The 19,637-nt window shown below is 34.9% G+C and overlaps 1 protein-coding gene across 1 annotated transcript; it reads left to right on the top strand.

Moving 5' to 3' along the window:
• The first annotated feature begins 3,240 nt into the window (after positions 1 to 3,240).
• On the top strand, positions 3,241 to 16,011 carry LOC142356434 (SPRY domain-containing protein 7-like). The gene is made up of 6 exons (XM_075408347.1): positions 3,241 to 3,534; positions 4,713 to 4,829; positions 5,354 to 5,541; positions 10,037 to 10,135; positions 12,822 to 12,927; positions 15,558 to 16,011. Exons 1-6 carry the CDS (start codon positions 3,405 to 3,407, stop codon positions 15,653 to 15,655), a joined length of 738 nt encoding a protein of 245 aa, XP_075264462.1. The 5' UTR covers positions 3,241 to 3,404; the 3' UTR covers positions 15,656 to 16,011.
• The last annotated feature ends 3,626 nt before the right edge of the window (positions 16,012 to 19,637 follow it).

The raw sequence follows: 19,637 nt of genomic DNA, 5'->3' as shown, positions 1-19,637 counted from the left end.
AATACCGCCAGTTTTTATTTTCTTCTATAGAAGAATTGGTAATCTTACACCTCTGGGATATTTACGTTGATTTCTAAGGGTTTTCATTGCTTTGAAATTAATCGTTTTTAAAAAATAAGCGAATTTTACAACTTCACTGTTTTTGCTCTATATTGTCTAATTGTTACCAAGCCTTTTAATTGAGTGTTCCCATATCTTTTCTGGTGAATTAAAAGTTCTTTTGTTTAATATCAGTTTTATCTGACACTATTTTGACTTTGTTATTAAGTTTTTTTTAAAACGGTCATGAAGTTTGCTGTTCGTCTTGACTCGCTTTCTTAATTGCACTTCTCATCAATCTAATGCACCCTTGTTCACTCCACCACTGATTTTTGTTGCTTTGGAGGCTATCTTTTTGTTCATACACCAACTTTTTTTTATAAAAAATACTTGCATTTTTGGGTTTTTCTATGTTCCTCATTTGGTAGAAAATCATGCCGAAATTTTGGATGAGCGGGGTCGGAACCTTATGTGCAATTGCACATTACCGAGTCGCCTTGTTGACCATCTGAACTCAAAAACAAAAAATACCCAAAATTTTGTCCTCAAAGCATTTTGTGATGTCTTGTACCCATTTGAAATATTAAAACTTAGTTCAATTTTTTGTTATTTTGGCAGTATCAGTACATGTACCCCATAAAACAGGCATGGAAGGTGAATATAGCTTGCAGAAGACATCTAAGAACTTTATGAGAATTTAACTCGTTACAATAAACGACAGCTATGCTACAGTTCAAATCCTTTAGATTAAATAAGTCGGCACAATTGTAACCGGCTGAAAAGATTAGCTGTTGATTAGCGTAGATGGCTAATAAAAGATGGGCATTAAATTATCATAGAACGTACATACAAAGCGTGAACTGTGAAAAGCGAGCGCGCTTCCCGAAGCTGACCTGCGTGAAGAGGAAAGACAAGTGAAAATTTTTGTAAGATTTGAGCCTCGAGGTATCTTTGAGTTACAAAAAAATTGCTTCAACAGAGCTTTTCAATGATAACACTTTTGTGTCTGTCCGTAAGATATCAGTCGGGCAAAATTGGTACAATATTAAAAGTACGGCTGGCTTAAAGCTCCTAGACCGATTTTAAACTAATATAATCCAATCTGTTTTTGGAATATTATAATTAAAAAATTTATTTTGTTTTGAAACGAATTTGTAGGAATTATATTTTTCGATAAAAAGAAGTATTACATAATCTTGCTTTTTTCTTTTTAGTCTAACTGTTACCTAGTTTCCTTAATGAGAAGTCACATAATACATTTCAAGGGAAGGTGTCAAAAGGGATTGGTGTCACAAAATCTAATGTTTTAAAAGAATTCGTTGACTTTACTGGTGTTACATAATTTTGCATTTCTTTTCATTTTTATCTACTTGTTACCTGGCTTCAGTAATGAGAAGTTACATAATCCATTATCGGTGCTCGCAGAAAGTGGAATCGAACATATTTTGATGGCCATAGTATGGCTCTACGGTTTCGAAAGCGTTTTCTGTCAAGTTTTAATTGTTTTGTATGTTGTCTATTTGTTTTACCTTTTGTAACTGCATAAAAAGTTGAATACCGCCAGTTCTTATTTTCTTCCATAGAAGAGTTGGTAATCTTACACCTCTGGGATATTTAAGTTGATTTCTAATGGTTTTCATTGCTTTGAAATTAATCGTTTTTAAAAAATAGGCGAATTTTACAACTTCACTGTTTTTGCTCTTTATTGTCTAATTGTTACCAAGCCTTTTTATTGAGTAGTCCCATATCTTTTCTGGTGAATTAAAAGTTATTTTGTTTAATATCAGTTTTATCTGACACTATTTTGACTTTGTTATTAAGTTTTTTTTAAAACGGTCATGAAGTTTGCTGTTCGTCTTGACTCGCTTTCTTAATATTTGCACATCTCATCAATCTAATGCACCATTGTTCACTCCACCACTGATTTTTTGTTGCTTTGGAGGCTATCTTTTTGTTCATACACCAATTTTTTTTTAAAAAAATACTTGCATTTTTGGGTTTTTCTATGTTCCTCAATATGGTGGACAATCATGCCAAAATTTTGGATGAGCGGGGTCGGAACCTTATGTGCAATTGCACATTACCGAGTCGCCTTGTTGACCATCTGAACTCAAAAACAAAAAATACCATAAATTTTGTCCTCAAAGCATTTTGTGGTGATGTATTGTACCCATTTGAAATATTAAAACTTAGTTCAATTTTTTGTTATTTTGGCAGTATCAGTACATGTACCCCATAAAACAGACATGGAAGGAAAATATAGCTTGCACAAGACATCTAAGAACTTTATGAGAATTTAGCACGTTACAATAAACGACAGCTATGCTACAGTTCAAATCCTTTAGATTAAAAAAGTCGGCACAATTGTAGCCGGCTGAAAAGATTAGCTGTTGATTAGCGTAGATGGCTAATAAAAGATGGGCATTAAACTATCACAGAACGTACATACAAAGCGTGAACTGTGAAAAGCGAGCGCGCTTCCCGAAGCGGACCTGCGTGAAGAGGAAAGACAAGTGAAAATTTTTGTAAGATTTGAGCCTCGAGGTATCTTTGAGTTACAAAAAAATTGCTTCAACAGAGCTTTTCAATGATAACACTTTTGTGTCTGTCCGTAAAAGATATCAGTCGGGCAAAATTGGTACAATATAAAAAGTACGGCTGGCATAAAGCTCCTAGCCCGATTTTAAACTAATATAATCCAATCTGTTTTTGGAATATTATAATTAAAAAATTGATTTTTTTTTGTTTTGAAACGAATTTGTAGGAATTATTGTTTTGTCTTTTGTTCAGTAGCATCATGCTGGAATTTAAAATCTGCAATTTTAAATTTGCGATTGATATGAGTGGAGTCAAGTAACCGTTCGATCGTAAACCCTGATAGCTTAACTTTAATACTTGCTCTCAAACAAAGTTTGTATTAGTTGTTTGGACCCTGTTTTTGTTTTTTATACAAGTTTTTGCCTGATCGGATGACTTCTCGACTGTCATAAAAGTATGTCTGTCGAACGATTTCAAGACAATATTGAAAATTGTCCTCACCTTCATAAAATGCGATGGTGTTGTGCTGGTTTCGCTCTTTGAGAAACAACGCACATCAATTATCATTTTTTTGTGCTGTCTTGCGCGTCTAGCTGTTAGATATATATTGCCATGATTTGTCTTTTCGAAAGCAATAATATCAGAGATCCAGAGACATGAATGACTTGGTTTCTTTTTTCAGGTGCTATGGGTTTTCATCAGTCTTGTCCAAATGAAAATTAATCTGTAGTTTGACCAAACAGGAATGAAAAGGGGGAATTAATCAACTAACTAACTAGCTAGCCTATGAGTTGCTAATTTGGGATAACATTACATAACTGTTGGGAATGGGTCTCAAGTGCCTGGAGGCTTGTGCGTCCATATGTGGATGTCCGTCTCTGCTTTCCAGTGGATATCACAAACACAAAGACCTCATCAATGCAAATGCATACATCTCTCTCGACACTCAATTCATGGGTTGAGTATTGTTCATTTTACTCAGAGTACTGTTCATTTCAATTGATCAATTCTCGGAACTTTGTAGTCGAAGTATATTTTAAGGGGTGACCGGACAATAGATCGAAAAGACAACAGATCAAAAACAGAAAAATTGGGACAAGATCGAAAATAAATCTCTATTCTTATTGGTTGAAATTAAGCATTATTTGCGACCTCAATATAATTACCACATTAGGGCCATGACTTAACGACCCATGGGACTTGATATGAATCTATCACAACCGAACAAAAGAGCTCAATAGAACATGTTACACGCTGTATAATAAATGAGCGCTTAAATCTGATTGGCCAATACGCAACTTGAATTAATTAATTTTCAATCTATTTTCCCAATTTTTGCTTTCGATCTGTTGTATTTCGATCTATTGTCCTAGCACCATTTTAAGGTGCAATAGACGTAAAGTTTTCAACGCGCGAAAGGCAAAGTAGTTGAAAATCACTTAGAAAGACCTAATTTGTAGCAATTTTTTTTGTTTCTTTTCAGTAGGCATGCTGGAATTTAAAATCTGGAGTATAAACTGAAGACTGAAGTAAAACACAACATACAGAAATCAGAAACAGTCGATAGATATAACCATCATGAACTAATAATTCGGAGTGAAGATCATCGTATGTAATCTTAAAATACAACATGGGCCGTCTCAGAAGTCACTAAACTCAAAATTTAAGTGCTCACTGTCGAATTGTTTGTTGTTTCTTTCCTGCTGAGTGACCAAAATTCTGATAACCAAGCTGATCTTTGCAATAAAAATTTCTACTCGGAAAAAAGTGATAACCATATGGTTCAATGACAGTTTTTTTAAGAAAAAGTATACATTGTATAGCTTTCATAAAAATAGTCGAACTGGCTGTTCTTGTTCAATTGCTCCAACAGACCAATTCAAAATGCATACGACCTTATCAGCAATTAACATAACGCGAAATTCATTATATAGTTCTTATTGATCATATAGAAGAGAGCCCTTTGTCAGCATTCGTGTTTGGCCGAACCAAAAATGCGACCAACATGGAATAAGATGAAATGGCGAATGCTTGCAAAAAATAACCGAAAACAACTTTAAGTGAAGTTTCTACAATTGTTCCTTTTGTGATATTGTTCTAAAAGTTAACTCATTTCATGATATTATATATTATAGGAGACGAAGCAATAGTTCTGAAATGTGGCAGTAGACTGTGTGGAACTGGGGGAGTGTTGCTGAACGTGCCTCTCATACAGAACAAGTCCTACTTTGAGGTCAAAATACAACAGTCAGGTCAGTTCATATATCACATCACAGTACTGTGAAAATGTGCTGGTTTTCATTTGTGACCAGAGAGGTTTTTCTCGATTTTCAGATGAAATAATTGTTTTTTGATTTGCTGTTGAAATGCCACGTTTCTTCCTAAAGCGCCAGAAACGGGTGAATTTGGCCCCATGGAGTCTGGTTTGTAATGCAATCTTTATAGGGTTTTGCGGCTCCTATATAGAACTTTTTAGCGTTGTTTAGCAGTTGAAGAAATTGTCTGTTTAGCAGCTGAAGAATTTTTGTCCAGCTTGTGCCCACATACTATGTAAACTAGTATCATAAAATGCTATTTCATGTTCCGGTTTCTTATCTGGCGATCTGTCTTGAAGTTTTTCTGAAAGTTTATTTTGCTGTTTTATCAGCAGAAGAAACAAACGACTATGTAGAGCCTAAAAATTGAAGTCCTGATAGTTATCAGCTAATAAATGCTTTATTCAAACTGTTTTCACTTGACAATATTTCAAAGTATATTTCAATGTTGTATCTTTAAGGTCAATGGGGCATTGGGGTTGCAACTCGTGATGCTGATCTGAGTCACCCTCCTCTGGGTAGAGATTTCTTTTCATGGGTGATGCGGTCCTCTGGTCAACTGTACCATGATGACAAGGTCATCTCAACGGCCGCTTTACCCAATCAGACAGAATCAACAAGAGCCAATCATAATTTGACATTAGCTAAGGTAATTTTATTTCAATGTTGGCTCCTAAATTCTTGTGTGCCTCCATTAGAGGATAGGACAGCTACCAATGATGCGAAAAAAGAATTTAATTGAAGTCCTCTTTTGCAAAAAGATTTTTTAGTTTTTCAAATTCGCAATCAATTAGCCGATTAGAAAATCGAAAAGTTGAGACAGCTCTTGCAATGGTTTTGCTGGCCATTGTTAGGCCTGTTTACTAAGATGAAATACGATTAGCGAAAGCATGAGCCGTCAATTTTTTCAGCTATACGTAGACGAGGTGGGGATATTTGAGAATACTAAAAGTGCTCCTGCACACTTTTCAACTTTTCTGTACCCTTTAGATTATAAACCCGTATACTAGTTAATAGCCGCCCTCATCTTCTCAGCCGGCTATTATAGCGCTCCTATTTTTTTTTACAATTCAAAGAATTTGAATTGTATTGGGGCGCTGTCTTTTTTTTTAAGATCTGTTCACACATTTTCATGATTTTTGAAGTCAAATTGGAGTGGTGATTTTGGTCACGCCGAAACAGGAAGTGGAGCGAAAAAGCGAGTGGTTTTGCGACGTGAAATTTTTTCGCTCTAAATTTTAAGTAGAGTGAGAAAAAGGTGTTTGAACAAAAATTCGCTTTCTCGCTAGTGGTTTTTTGTTCACATGCGGCAATTTCACTTTGATGTTTAGTTTTTTTCGATTTTTTGAACCGGATTTTTTTCTAAATGGTTTTCCCAATCCATTTATATTCCGTTCTTGGTCTAGTTTTCTGTTTAGTCAATGAAAATTCTTTGAATTGTACGTCAGGACTTGTCCTGCTATGTTTTTTTTTAAGATCTGTTCACACATTTTCATGATTTTTGAAGTCAAATTGGAGTAGTGATTTTGGTCACGCCGAAACAGGAAATGGAGCGAAAAAGCGAGTGGTTTTGCGGCGTGAAGTTTTTTCGCTCTAATTTTGAAGTAGAGTGAGAAAACGGTGTTTGAACAAAAATTCGGTTTCTCGGTAGTGGTTTTTTGTTCACATGCGGCAATTTCACTCTGATTTTTACTGTTTTTTCGTTTTTTTGGATCGGATTTTTTTCTAAGTGGTTTTCCCAATCCAGTCACAGCTCATTCTAGACCAAGCTTTTTTTCTTATTTTTTTATCTGATTTTTGTTTTTTAAAAATGGTTTTCTCAATTCACTCATAGTCTATTCTAAGTCTAGTTTTTCTGTTTAGTCAATGAAAATTCTTTGAATTGTACGTCAGGACTTGTCCTGCTATGTTTTTTTACTTCGTCGAATAAAAAAATGTTTTGCTTTACCTCATTTTGCCGCCTTTTCAACATTTTGCGTGAAATCTTTTTGACTTCTCTAGGCTAGTTTCTCCCCTCTCATTCTGCTAAAAGTGATTTTGAACATCAGTTGCTCAGCAAAGCTATTCAAAATGAACAGAGTTAGTACAAAAATGGATGTCAGAAATAGAAACGGGATAAACCCATAAAGCCCAATTTTAGATGCCCGCTATTTGAACGTCGTTCCTATAAGTCTTATTTGTCATCTCTAGTGCTTATTGTTATTGATAGGAGCCCCTGTAGCCTCTCTTTAAGAAACAGAAGTATGTTCAACTACGAAATGCCATCAAAATAAATCGGACTTAAAAAATGTTTTTGTACAAAAATCTTTTTTTTTTCAATATCTTCTGTTATTTCAATCCCAATCATGCTTATTGGAATCAACGGCGGCTATTTTCCGACAATCTGCCGGGTATGTTTTTCGTTTTTGTGAGCGTATGAATTTCAAATACATAAATCGTGAAGTTAAGATACAAAATTATGGAAGCGACGCACACAGAAAAATGGAAGAGAAGACCATTTTTGTCGAATGTGAACTCTTGCAAAATTCTGCAAAATTAGGGTGGGTCCAGAATCTCAATCTTATAGAAATCCACAGGATAAAATAGAAAAAAAATCGGCCGAAAATATGTACCGCTTTTACCTGTTCCTTAAGTTATTTTTGTGTAAAGTATTCATCCGATAAAACTTTTTTTTTACATTAAGAAAAAGCTTGTCGTCATGGACATACATTTGTAATGACAGGCTATTTTTCGAAATATGAACGTTATAATTGGAAATATGGCTTTCAGTGATTTTGAAAAACAAACAAGATAGCGCTCTCAAAGAAAGCCAGCTTGTAGAGTTTCGTAGAATTTTCCGAGTTTCTGATCTCATGAAAAAGGTTTCTTTTGTCGTCAAATGGATTTCCTATGGCTTATTAGTTGCTCTCAAATGAACATTGTTACAATTATTAATAGCCGCCGTCAGCCTCTCAAACGGCTATTAAGGCTTATATTCGAATGAATGGCTCTCTTTGGATGCCAATGCATATTTATTTAATTGAAAAAATTCTTTCAGTGTGTAGCTAATGCTGTGCTTGACTTTATACTGGTTGACTGTATACTGTTAATATTCCTAAAGTATGTTTGATAGCCGCCGTCATCCTCTCAACGGCTATTATTTAGGCGCTCTCCTTTTTTCTAATTCGCTTTACCTTTTGATCACGTTTTTCGTTTCTGACTTACTTCACTCTCTGTTTCAACTGAATGGATTCTAAATTCTTTCACGCATTGAATTACGCAATGTATTGAATACGGCCAATGCCAAAAGATCAAAATCAAAAGAAACGGGATGAACCGATAAAGCCCTGTCATTAAGTCATAGTGCATTAGGTTATCAAAGTTCATTAAAGCAATTGCTAGCTGATATTAGTATTAAGCTTAATTAAGCACACTGAATTAGAACAAGGCACACTAAATTAGAACAATTTTTGAAACTTAGGGGAAATTTTTTCATACTTTCTATCTCTTTTCTTTTTGTGTTTCAATCCCGATGTGCGTCTAGCGCGTCAACGGCGGATATTTTCTGGCAATCTGTCGGCGATGTTATTAGTCGTGTGTTCTTTGTCATGCATTTTTTCTCGTGACCAATTTTTAGTGTGACCCTTTTCGTCCTCAAAAACGGGGTAAACAAGTATCGCTCGGAGGGCATTTAGTTCTCAGCCTTACAATTCACTGAAGTTGTTTAGGAGACATAAATTCATGGCGTGAAGGGTAGTTCTTTGAGTTTGACCTCTTCACATCACTCCACTTCACCCCCCCTCCCACTTCACCCCAGTCGCAGCCCCTCCACCTCATTTCACCCGTAACATAGCACGCTCAACTCCCATGCTGCCCCGGCCTCGCTCTCCCCTCCCCCTCGCCTCCCCGGTCCACCCACACCCCATTCATTTAAGCTGAAGCTAGCCTCTCTAAACTGCAGCTAATGACCGAGCTAACCGCTCATCAGTAATCTGAGAGTAATTCGCCCGACGTTAGTCGGTTATGTTAAAGCAAGAACAGTTTTTTGTCTATGTGGTTTCAAATCGTGAGAAGCCCATCCTTACAGTTGTGAAGATCAAAAGAAACTTCTAATGGAGAGAATCTTGGTTAATGACCAAAAATATCCCGTTTGATAGTTAATGTTTGTACTATTGAAACTCTTGAGCTGAGAACAACACGGGATGCTTTGAGATTTAAAGTTATTATTTCGCACGAAAAAAATAGCAGGTAGTATTGGGGGATGTACAATGTCACTGGAGAACGAAATTTTGAGATCGCTTGCACTTGAGAGAAGAAAATTACAGCACGGAAGTTAGAAAATCAAATATTTTAATCTCCGTAACAGTTTTCACTTCGAACTCTATAATCGATGCTGTTTTTTACCCACGGCAGTTTGTTGTTCTGTACCCACTTCTACTACACGATCGCAGCTATTTTCGGGCAATGTGTCAGCTAGGTTCATAAAGTGTCTCTGCAATCCATTGAGCACGTTTTTGATATTGAGTAGTCAGGCGAAGAGTGAAATGTTTAAGTCTTACTAGTGAAATACCTCGCATACTTTACTGTAGTCACTCGCTGCATGTTAAGGTAGTACACCAATAAAAAATGATGTTTAACCCTCAGTTCCGTGGATTTGTGTTAGATAATGCAGTAATCTTTTGTTTAGTTATTCGGGGTAAGTAATTAACCGTGACCATATAAATGCCTTTCCTTTTTTTTCGAGTTCCACTCAACGGGGTTAGTCAACTGTGGTCCGTTTTTAGTGTATCACTCAGTCTTTCTTCGGTTAATGGTGTCTATTCAAATGCTAAAAATAAATCAATGCAAAGTAAATTTAGCCTCTCCAGGTAACTTTGATGGTTCCTTCTAATGTGTTACTATTCCACCTCTGGGAACTGTTCCCCGCCATACATTATTTATAAGGGCCAATCCCAGCATTGTTTAGTAATTGAAAGGAGTTAATGAAGCAAAATAGTAAGCATTTGTTCACGAAGAACAAAATGAGAAACCGTGCCATTTTTGTCTTTGGATTTTAAGATGAAATGATTTTTCGAAAACCCATTAAACAGATTGATCATTAATAGTGGGGGAGCAGTGAAAGATATCGTTTCGTTCACTAATTGTGATTTGCAATGGATGTTCAGGTGAATAAATCAGGATGCGGAGCACAATCATCTGAGCTGGGAACAGTGGAACATGAGAGACTTGGATCTGTTGTCAATTTTGAAGATGGAGATGTAATTGTAAGTATGCGATGAACAGGATGTATGGTATCGTGATAAAAATATAGGAGGTGAAAGTAACATTTATTGTTCGCCGGAGAATTTTTGTGATAAATTATTCTAATAGCCGCGAAGCACTAGTCACTATTAGGCGTTTCATCGTGGTTTTGACAGAACAAACGGCTTGTAACAAAATTTTTTGATTTCTTTTAGCGATTGAAAGATATCGTACACATGTCTTATTCATAAGGATCTGCAGCGATTTGAAAGGTTTAACTCTTTAGTATGCTTTTCACTTCTGAAATACTGCAGCAACTGAATGACTGAGCTTCTGAAACATTTTCCGCGATCGCTCAAAAATTGCTGTCGCGAAGAAATTTGAACCATTTAATGTAAACGTGTCCTTTTGTAAACGAAGCAGTTATTGTAAAAGACTATAGGACTAGTGTTGTTGTTCTACAGGTTTTTCGACTCGAAGAGGAGTATTAGTATTCTTCAGGTTTTTTGCAATCAAAGTATTTGGCTTGTATTGGTGTGCTGTCTTTTTTAGATCTGTTCACATTTTTTGGACTTTTTCCTGTCAATGAGAAGTCCAATTAGAGTGGTAATTTTTAGTCACGCTGAAGTAGTATTGGGAGCGAAAAGTTGAGTGGGTCTTCGGCGTGATTTTTTAAGCAACATTTAAAGTGGAGTAAGATATTGGTGTTTGAACAAGTTTTTCATTTTTCATTTCAGGGGATTTTTTTTCATGTGCGTAAATTTGAATTGTGTTCTGTGTCTCTTCTCTTGCGTCCTATTGAAGTGAGACATATGTGTTCTAATTGCGTTTATTTTCAATTGCTTTAATTCGTCAATTGGCAGCTATACCATTTATGACTTTGACACAACTTCTACTCATAAAATATTAAGTATTTGAATTTTCCCCTTTTTTAAATAGTACTCATGTCATAGCATTTATATTAATAACAAGTGTCTTTGGGTTGCTAATCAGACATAATTGAATCTTATTATTGCTGTGAGCGCATAGCTAGTGGCTTTTATGACTTTGACACAATTTTGTCTTCGAAAATTTAAGTGAATTTTTGATTTTTTCTTTTGTTGAACTTTGTCTAATTTTTTTAATCGCATTAGGGACAGGTCTCATAGGTTCCTAATAGGGATTATGTTGATCATTTTAATTTTTTAAGTTAAGCTATTGATTTCTTCGGCTTTGTTACTAATTTTTTTCAAGAAATTTTGTTGATTTTGTTATTGTTTGTTTTATTGGTTGTATTGTCTTTGTTTATCTAATAGTTTCAGGAACGATAGGCTTGATCAGGTGCCAAGAATGTTGAAATTGGTCGTGGTAATTGTTTCAGCTTATAGATATTGCTTTCTGTGAATTTTACGTTTATCGTTTTCAAAAATCATTGGTGAATTTTTGAGTACAGCGTATTTTCGTTCTTGTTGCCATCGTATAAATTATTCTGAATAATAACAGGTCTCTTTGGATGCCAATGAATATTTATTTAATTGAAAGAATTCTTTCAGTGTGTAGTTAATGCTCGGGTTGACTTTTATACTGTTAATATTAAAAAAAAGTATAAATCAGTTCTTTTGTGTTGGGTGCAAAAATAGATTGTATAAATTTGGCTGCGAAAATTGGTTGTATTTTTGTTGTCCTATTATTTAGTCTCGTTTATGACAGTTTTCATTTGTTGCATAATGAGGAAAATGTGTATATAATTAGGAGCTTGAAGTAATGTGAATTAATTTTTGACATTTTAAGGAATGAAAGCTGATTTTGTAGTCGTGCGTATTTGGTTCTCTTATAGTCTCGTCGCTCACTATGGTAATTCTCTATAGTGGAAGCCACTGGGCGGTTTACTCCTAAAGTTTTGGTTTCAAATACGATTCTCTAGTTCCTTTTACAAATATTTTTTAAAAGTGTTAGAGGCTCGTAAGCGGCCGGTATTCTGCTAAGATAAGAAAAGTTTAGAAGTTTTGAGGAAGTGCGACTAGTACTGAGTTTTACAAGAGTTAATTTTAACAATGAGTAATAATTGTGCGATGCATTTCTTATTGATACGTTTTTAAAATTTTTGACAAATTAGAATTGAGTTTTGTTTTTGTATAAGTATCCATGCTTGCTAATCTCAAAAATATAGTTCTCATTGGCTTCGAGTGCGGCGTGAGTTTGGTCAGTTTATGTGCTTGTTTTTTGAATTGTTCAAGTGAATTTGATAATCTTCCTTTATTTGTAGTGCTATTATCGTTTTTCAGCCATTAGAACTGCTAAGACATTTTATACGACTTCTGAAGCTCTATTGTATGCTGTGGTTGTGGATCCTGGAATGCAGTTGTGTTTATTCTGAATAAAACAACCTGAGTATATTTTTCACTCCCCACTACTGTGGAGGCGGGAAATGAACGTATCACGAGGTCGAAAGCCACCTCTAGCTGGACCACAATTCGATATTTTTAGTTGAATGCCATCATCGTTAACTTGAAAGCATGGTTATTATTTCTGGATGCTCGTTTGATAACAGTTGCTTATTTTGAATTGAATTGTAGAGCAAAAAGGGAAACGTTTTTATCCTACCTACCGCACGCTATAAATATCTTGTTCAAAAGAACAACCGATAACTCTAACTTGAACAATTATCTTAAACATAAAAAACGTACGTTAGAATTGAAACAGGAGCTGTCATGCTTTTAAATGTTTCAGGGAGTAGCGTACGACCATGTCAGTCTGCAGTTCTACCTAGGAGGCATCAAATTAGAAAATGCCAGTTTCTTCAACATAAAATCTAGAGTCTACCCACTTCTATATGGTTCGTACCTTCTATACAAGTCATCTTCGCCTTCATGTCAAGGTCAAAAACTGCATTTTGGCTCTAAAAACAAACGTTTTTGTATTATGACTTGTGTACATTCTTGTTATTCAAGTAGCATCATAATATATATAGGATAGAAATTAATGGTTGGATGAAGTATGAATAAATGTATGCACTGTTGAACTGGAGATCATACATGTTCGAATACAATAATAATAATTTAGTATTGCCATTTTTGTCTTCCTGTTTATGCGGGAGTCTTTATCCTTATTGTGTTAGTCTTTCAAGGAAAACCCAACTTTCAAGGATAACGATAACAATGCTATATAAAATGCTACCATCTAGGTTTTCAACGGGTTAAATTGTCGTTTACTAAACAAAACAATTATTATAGCTGCGAAGCTGTAAGCTGAGCGAAGCTATATTGCGGTGCTCTTGGTTTTTTTACAATTCAAAGAATTTGAATTGTATTGGGGCGCTGTCTTTTTTTTTAAGATCTGTTCACACATTTTCATGATTTTTGAAGTCAAATTGGAGTAGTGATTTTGGTGACGCCGAAACAGGAAGTGGAGCGAAAAAGCGAGTGGTTTTGCGGCGTGAAATTTTTTCGCTCTAAATTTAAAGTAGAGTGAGAAAATGGTGTTTGAACAAAAATTCGCTTTCTCGCTAGTGGTTTTTCGTTCACATGCGGCAATTTCACTTTGATTTTTACAGTGTTTTCGATTTTTTGGATCGGACTTTTTTCGAAATGGTTTTCCCAATCCATTCATAGTCCGTTCTTGGTCTAGTTTTCTGTTTAGTCAATGAAAATTCTTTGAATTGTGTGTCAGGACTTGTCCTGCTATTTTTTTTAAGATCTGTTCACACATTTTCATGATTTTTGAAGTCAAATTGGAGTAGTGATTTTGGTCACGCCGAAACAGGAAATGGAGCGAAAAAGCGAGTGGTTTTGCGGCGTGAATTTTTTTCGCTCTAATTTTAAAGTAGAGTGAGAAAATGGTGTTTGAACAAAAATTCGCTTTCTCGCTAGTGGTTTTTTGTTCACATGCAGCAATTTCACTTCGATTTTTACTGTTTTGTCGATTTTTTTTGGATCGGGTTTTTCTAAATGGTTTTCCCAATCCATTCATAGCTCATTCTAGGCCTAGTTTTTTGTTTGAATTAAATTTTCATTTCTCGCTAGGGTTTTTTTTTTGTTCACATGCGGCATTTTGATATTGATTTTCTGTTTTTTTCTTGTTTTTTTGTTTTATTTTTTTTAAAATGGTTTTCTGAATTCACTCATAGTCCATTCTAGGTCTAGTTTTTCTGTTTAGTCAATGAAAATTCTTTGGATTGTACGTCAGGACTTGTCCTGCTATGTTTTTTTTTAAGATCTGTTCACACATTTTCATGATTTTTGAAGTCAAATTGGAGTAGTGATTTTGGTCACGCCGAAACAGGAAATGGAGCCAAAAAGCGAGTGGTTTTGCGGCGTGAATTTTTTTCGCTCTAATTTTAAAGTAGAGTGAGAAAATGGTGTTTGAACAAAAATTCGCTTTCTCGCTAGTGGTTTTTTGTTCACATGCGGCAATTTCACTTCGATTTTTACTGTTTTGTCGATTTTTTTTGGATCGGGTTTTTTCTAAATGGTTTTCCCAATCCATTCATAGCTCATTCTAGGCCTAGTTTTTTGTTTGAATTAAATTTTCATTTCTCGCTAGGGTTTTTTTTGTTCACATGCGGCATTTTGATATCGATTTTCTGTTTTTTTCTTGTTTTTTTGTTTTATTTTTTTAAAATGGTTTTCTGAATTCACTCATAGTCCATTCTAGGTCTAGTTTTTCTGTTTAGTCAATGAAAATTCCTCGGATTGTACGTCAGGACTTGTCCTGCTATGTTTATTTGTTTCGTCGTCTGACGCTCTTTTTTCGTTTTACATTTGTTCACACAGCAAAGCTGAAAAAGTCAATTTTCTGAATGACTCCTTCCTCTCACTAACGGCATTTACGCGCGTGACGTCATTTCTCACTCGCTTTAGCAAAAGTTTTTAGGTTATTTGCGTGATTATATTTTGATCATACGTGACTTACCTCACTCAATAAAATGACTTTTGCACTTTAAAAGTTTAATTTGAATTAGTTTAAGGTCAAAGGAACTCATATGTGCAGTAAGGGTCCCTAATAAAAGGCTTCTGCGGATTGAATTTCAACAAGCTTAATTAATTTATCGCTAATTTTTTTTACTAGTTTTTTAGCGGCGTCGATTTTTTTTTTCAATTTAGATCTGTATCTGTTTCTATCTCTATTATATGGCACGCAGGTCTATTCTTTCGCAGCTATTCCGGCAATCTGCCGGCTATGTTTACTGATAGAGTACCTTTTTCACGCCTTGGTGTTCGAATTTTTACACAACCTGAGAGATCTCTCTCTGATTTTAACGTAGCTGAACATAAATCCTCTCTTTCATTCGCAGCCGTTTACTTGCATAAATCAATCTCAAATTTGGCCCAATTACTCACTCTCAGTTATTAAAGGGACATGAAGTTCCGTCATTAATATACTCCATTTTATTTTTATAAGAATCAGTGATTGTAGTTGACAGTAATTCGTCTCAACATTATTTTGTTGTTTTTTTTTGTGTTTCAGTTAATGACGATGCCATTCTTGACATCAAAATAAATGACTTTGTCTTCAAACCTCCGAAAGGATTCAGCCAAATAATGAGAGAAAAGACAATATTATGAAGACAGATCCAAGTGCAACCAATCCAGCCATCAATTTTGATAAATTCTCAAAGTTTTCTATTTATTTTGTGCAAAGTTTGTTTTGCCTGTATGTGTTCAAATCGTAGATGATGAGCTAGTTTTCGACAATGCCTGAGAACACAGTAAATCTATGTTCCTCTCAGCAGTATATCTATTAAATTTTAGGGTAAAATTTTGATTCTTTTCAATGATTTGTGCTAGTCGCATTTCTGTATCTCTTTTGTAATAGATGCTTTACTGGCCAAATACAATTTCAAAATTGTTCGTTAATAGTAGTAGAGCTATGGTAGCTATGACTCTGAATCGTGTTTATATAAATTAAATTTTTGCTCCAATTTGTTTTCAAAAGTTTACTCATTTTAAAGCAGTCCAGCGGAAACACTGCTGGCCTAAATTAGATCATGTTGCTAAGATATGTGTGGCATAATTTTCATAAAGTTTTTAATTTAATTTGGATTTGCGTAAATGGGCTACATATCCTACAGGACCGTGTTCTATAAGAATTTATTACAAATTCTCTAACTGTCGAAAATTGAAAAAAATTTTACTGAATCTTTCACGAGTGAAGAACTTGTTTGCGATATTGCGAGCATAAAAACTATTTATCGTCTGTAGTCGTATGGCGACATTGTTAAAACTCTCTAAATCTTCATTTGCGTTAATGAGTCAGCAAACGATGGCCGAATTGGCCGACAGGGGGTTTAGCCAACAACCGAAAGATGCGAATTGAAGCCGAAAACTCGACCGACCGCCTGTGTAATGTTTGGACGATCTAGTGATATTTTGATTAATCAGATTTTTTGCTCAATTATAATAAAGCTGAACTCATTTTTCATCGTCGGCTCAGCCCACAGTAGGCCAAAATTCCTAGCAGTGAATCATCAACTGTGTTTTGAAAATATCATGTCGCAATGGCTACGAAACAAGACTAGTTCATTCATGTACAGGCAACATTTATTAGAATAATGAGTGTATTTTGTTAAATGTACTTTGAATGAAACCTTTCATCTCAACAGATTCAACAATACGTTTTCTCATCAACTTGCAGATCTTAGTTTGTTGCTTAATAGAGTAGTACATGGAAACTAAGTTTGTTTTAACTCGGCGAAAGATTTCAAAACGAGAAATTTGTTTTTATTACTTGTTTCAATCAGTTTGCTCAATTGAAACCTTCTTGGTAAGCAACTTTTCATCCAAAGGAAATTATCTGTTAATTCTGCTAAGGTGAGTTATTGTGGAGTATAGTTTATACTTTTATTGACAGATTTTTGAGTTATGGCTTTTAAAACTTCATTTTCCAATGGCTAAAGTGTTAACTGTGTTGCGTCTCTAAATCTTGTTATTAGACGCACAGCGATAGCTGAGGCTATTATTGGCTTACTCTTTGTAATTGGCTTACTCGAAGAGGAGTAATGGTTTTCTTTAGGTTTTTTTAACCAGAACTACTATTCGTCCGGACGGCGTTTTGACCTAAAAGCGGAAGTGAGTAAAATTGCCGTGCGAACTAAATTTTTCTTAGCGAGAGCAGTTTTTTGATCGTGCGATGCGTTCATTGGCTGACTTTCGACTTTTTCGTCTTAAATTTCTGTTTTTTTGCTTGTAATTTTTTGTGGAAACAATTTTTATTTGGCGTCATATTGAAATATATATACCAGAGAGCCAGATAATGCGTTTCAAGTCCAAAATTAGGATATGTCTCTTGATTAATTGCTCTCAAACGAATTTTGTAGCAATTATATTAGTCCTGTCGGCCTTTTTTTAATGTGATTTTTCTCTCGACCAATTTTTTGTCAACACATTTGACTTGCCCTCAAAAACGGCATAAACAGGTAACGCATAGCGGGCATTAAGTGCTCTTAGAGCCTTTCAGCTCACTAGTCTTCAAGTATGCGATTCACAGAATATGCTTAGGAGACTTATACTTATGGTGCGAAAGGCGATTCTAAGAGGTTGACCCCCCCCCCCCCCCCCCCACGCTGCGCTCACGTATGCCCCTTCAATTAAGCTACAGCTATCCCCACTAAACCGTGCCTAACTACAGACGAAGCCAATTGCTCGCCGGTCGTTTGAGAGCAATTAGCCCTATGTTAGTCGGCTATGTTTTTTAAGTTAATTTTTGGTTTTTTCCCATTAAATTCTTCACTTTGGATCTTTCAGCCGTCTTTTTTTAAATCAAAAATCTGTTCATATGGTAACTTTTCATTGATAATTCATTTACTGAATGCCTTTTTCTACCGCGATGTAATTTTGTTTTATAAAATTGTTCACATGTCTTTTCACAAATTGTTCAATCTTTTTATGCAACATCAGGGGATTTTAATTTCGTGTTTTAATAATTCAATCATTTTTCTGCGTTAAGTTTTTGAAATGCAGTTAAAATTTTTTTATAAATGCAGATTTAAAAAATATTTTCAACTTTTGCAAAGTATTTCAACGTTTCCAATCTTTATTTCTACTTTTTTATCTGTATATTGGGATGGCTCGTGTTTTTCTCGAAGTGAAGAATGCTAAATTTTGAAATCTGTTCCGTTTTTCCTTTTAATTTGATTTTTAATTTTCAAGAATCAAGTAGTCCTTTTGTTTCTGTGTTTCTTACATTGTACCTTTTTTCTGCTCATTCTAACATCTATCATTCTAGCATTACTAAAGCACCTATGTTTTTTCGTTTTGCTTTTTTCAGTTGTTAAAAATCTAACGATTTTAGCTTTTTCTCAAGGTTTTGTAATTTCTCTGGTTTGCAATTGATTTTATTTAAAGAATATATTATTCAAAGAATGCGGCAGTAAGAATTTACTGAAAATCCTTTTTTCAAAATTTTGACTGTTTTTTAATTTTTCTTGTCTCTGAATATTTTTCTTTTGCTCTTTTTTTCTAGGATCAATTTAATTTTGAAATAGGTTGATTTCAATGTGTTATCATGTCTCTGAGAATGAAGGTTAGCTTATTTTTTAAATTGCAGTGATTTGAAAACCTTATTTATTTCTTTTTTGAGTGTTTGTTTTTAGTATTCTATTTCTCTTGAAAAATTTAGTTTAGTTTCTAAGATGTTTATCTGCCTTATGTTTATTTTTGGGTATTACAGTTGATTGCGGAGTTCTTTTTTCCAGACCATCATAATGATTTACTTCGTGTCCATTTATCCCGCTGCCAGATTTTTAAGCCTATCAGTAATTTGACCATCTTAAGAGTATTGGACATTCTTAACGTTACCAAGTTTTGAAATTTTGCTGCATTTCTTTCTCGTTGAGAATTCCGTTTAAATTTCAGCAATCTATAAATCAAACCAGGCGAGGTAAAGATTTGATGGTTAAATGCAAAAGGTTACGGTATCAGCTGCCCTTTGGGTTTTTGTGAAGCTCTGACGCTTCGAATCGGTTCCGGAATTTTTCCGGCCATGTTTTCGTCAATATTTTTGTTACGACCAGATGACGTCAAATCCAATTCGAATCTGCTTTTTGTTCATTCGTTAATGCAATTGCGATTGAAGTTCGTATGTGACGTCATTCCTCACTCTTTGTGGACCGAGTTTTTTGTTCATTCAAGTGATTAAGTTTTTGGCCTCACGTGACTTACCTCACTCTCAAAAATGACTTCCTGACCCTGAAACTGACTTTTCTTTAATTCAAAGAGATAAAGCCAAGTGAGTGCGTGCCACTCTAAATGAAGTTTATTGGAGAGCAGCTAATGGATGCAGCAATGACTTATTCAGATTCTTAATTAAAATATAACATCTCATCCTTTAATGAAAGAGTAATATTTTTGGTCTCTTTTTTACTGTGTTTTTGGGTCTGCAGATCTGCGAAGCTATTGCGGCTATGTTCTGACAAACCGCCAGCTATATTTGCAAAGATTAGCCGTATAAGAGTTTTAGATGTTTTAGATGGTAATTAATTGCTGTCAAACAAAATCTTTGGCAATTATTTTTGTCCTTTTATTCTTTGCGATTTTTTTGCACTTCCCA

The sequence above is a fragment of the Convolutriloba macropyga genome, unplaced genomic scaffold (assembly GCF_964194025.1).
Source record: "Convolutriloba macropyga unplaced genomic scaffold, txConMacr16.3 SCAFFOLD_2152, whole genome shotgun sequence".
Taxonomy (NCBI): domain Eukaryota; kingdom Metazoa; phylum Xenacoelomorpha; order Acoela; family Convolutidae; genus Convolutriloba; species Convolutriloba macropyga.
The sequence above is the reverse complement of the archived record's forward strand: the minus strand, read 5'-3'. Positions and strand labels throughout refer to the sequence as shown.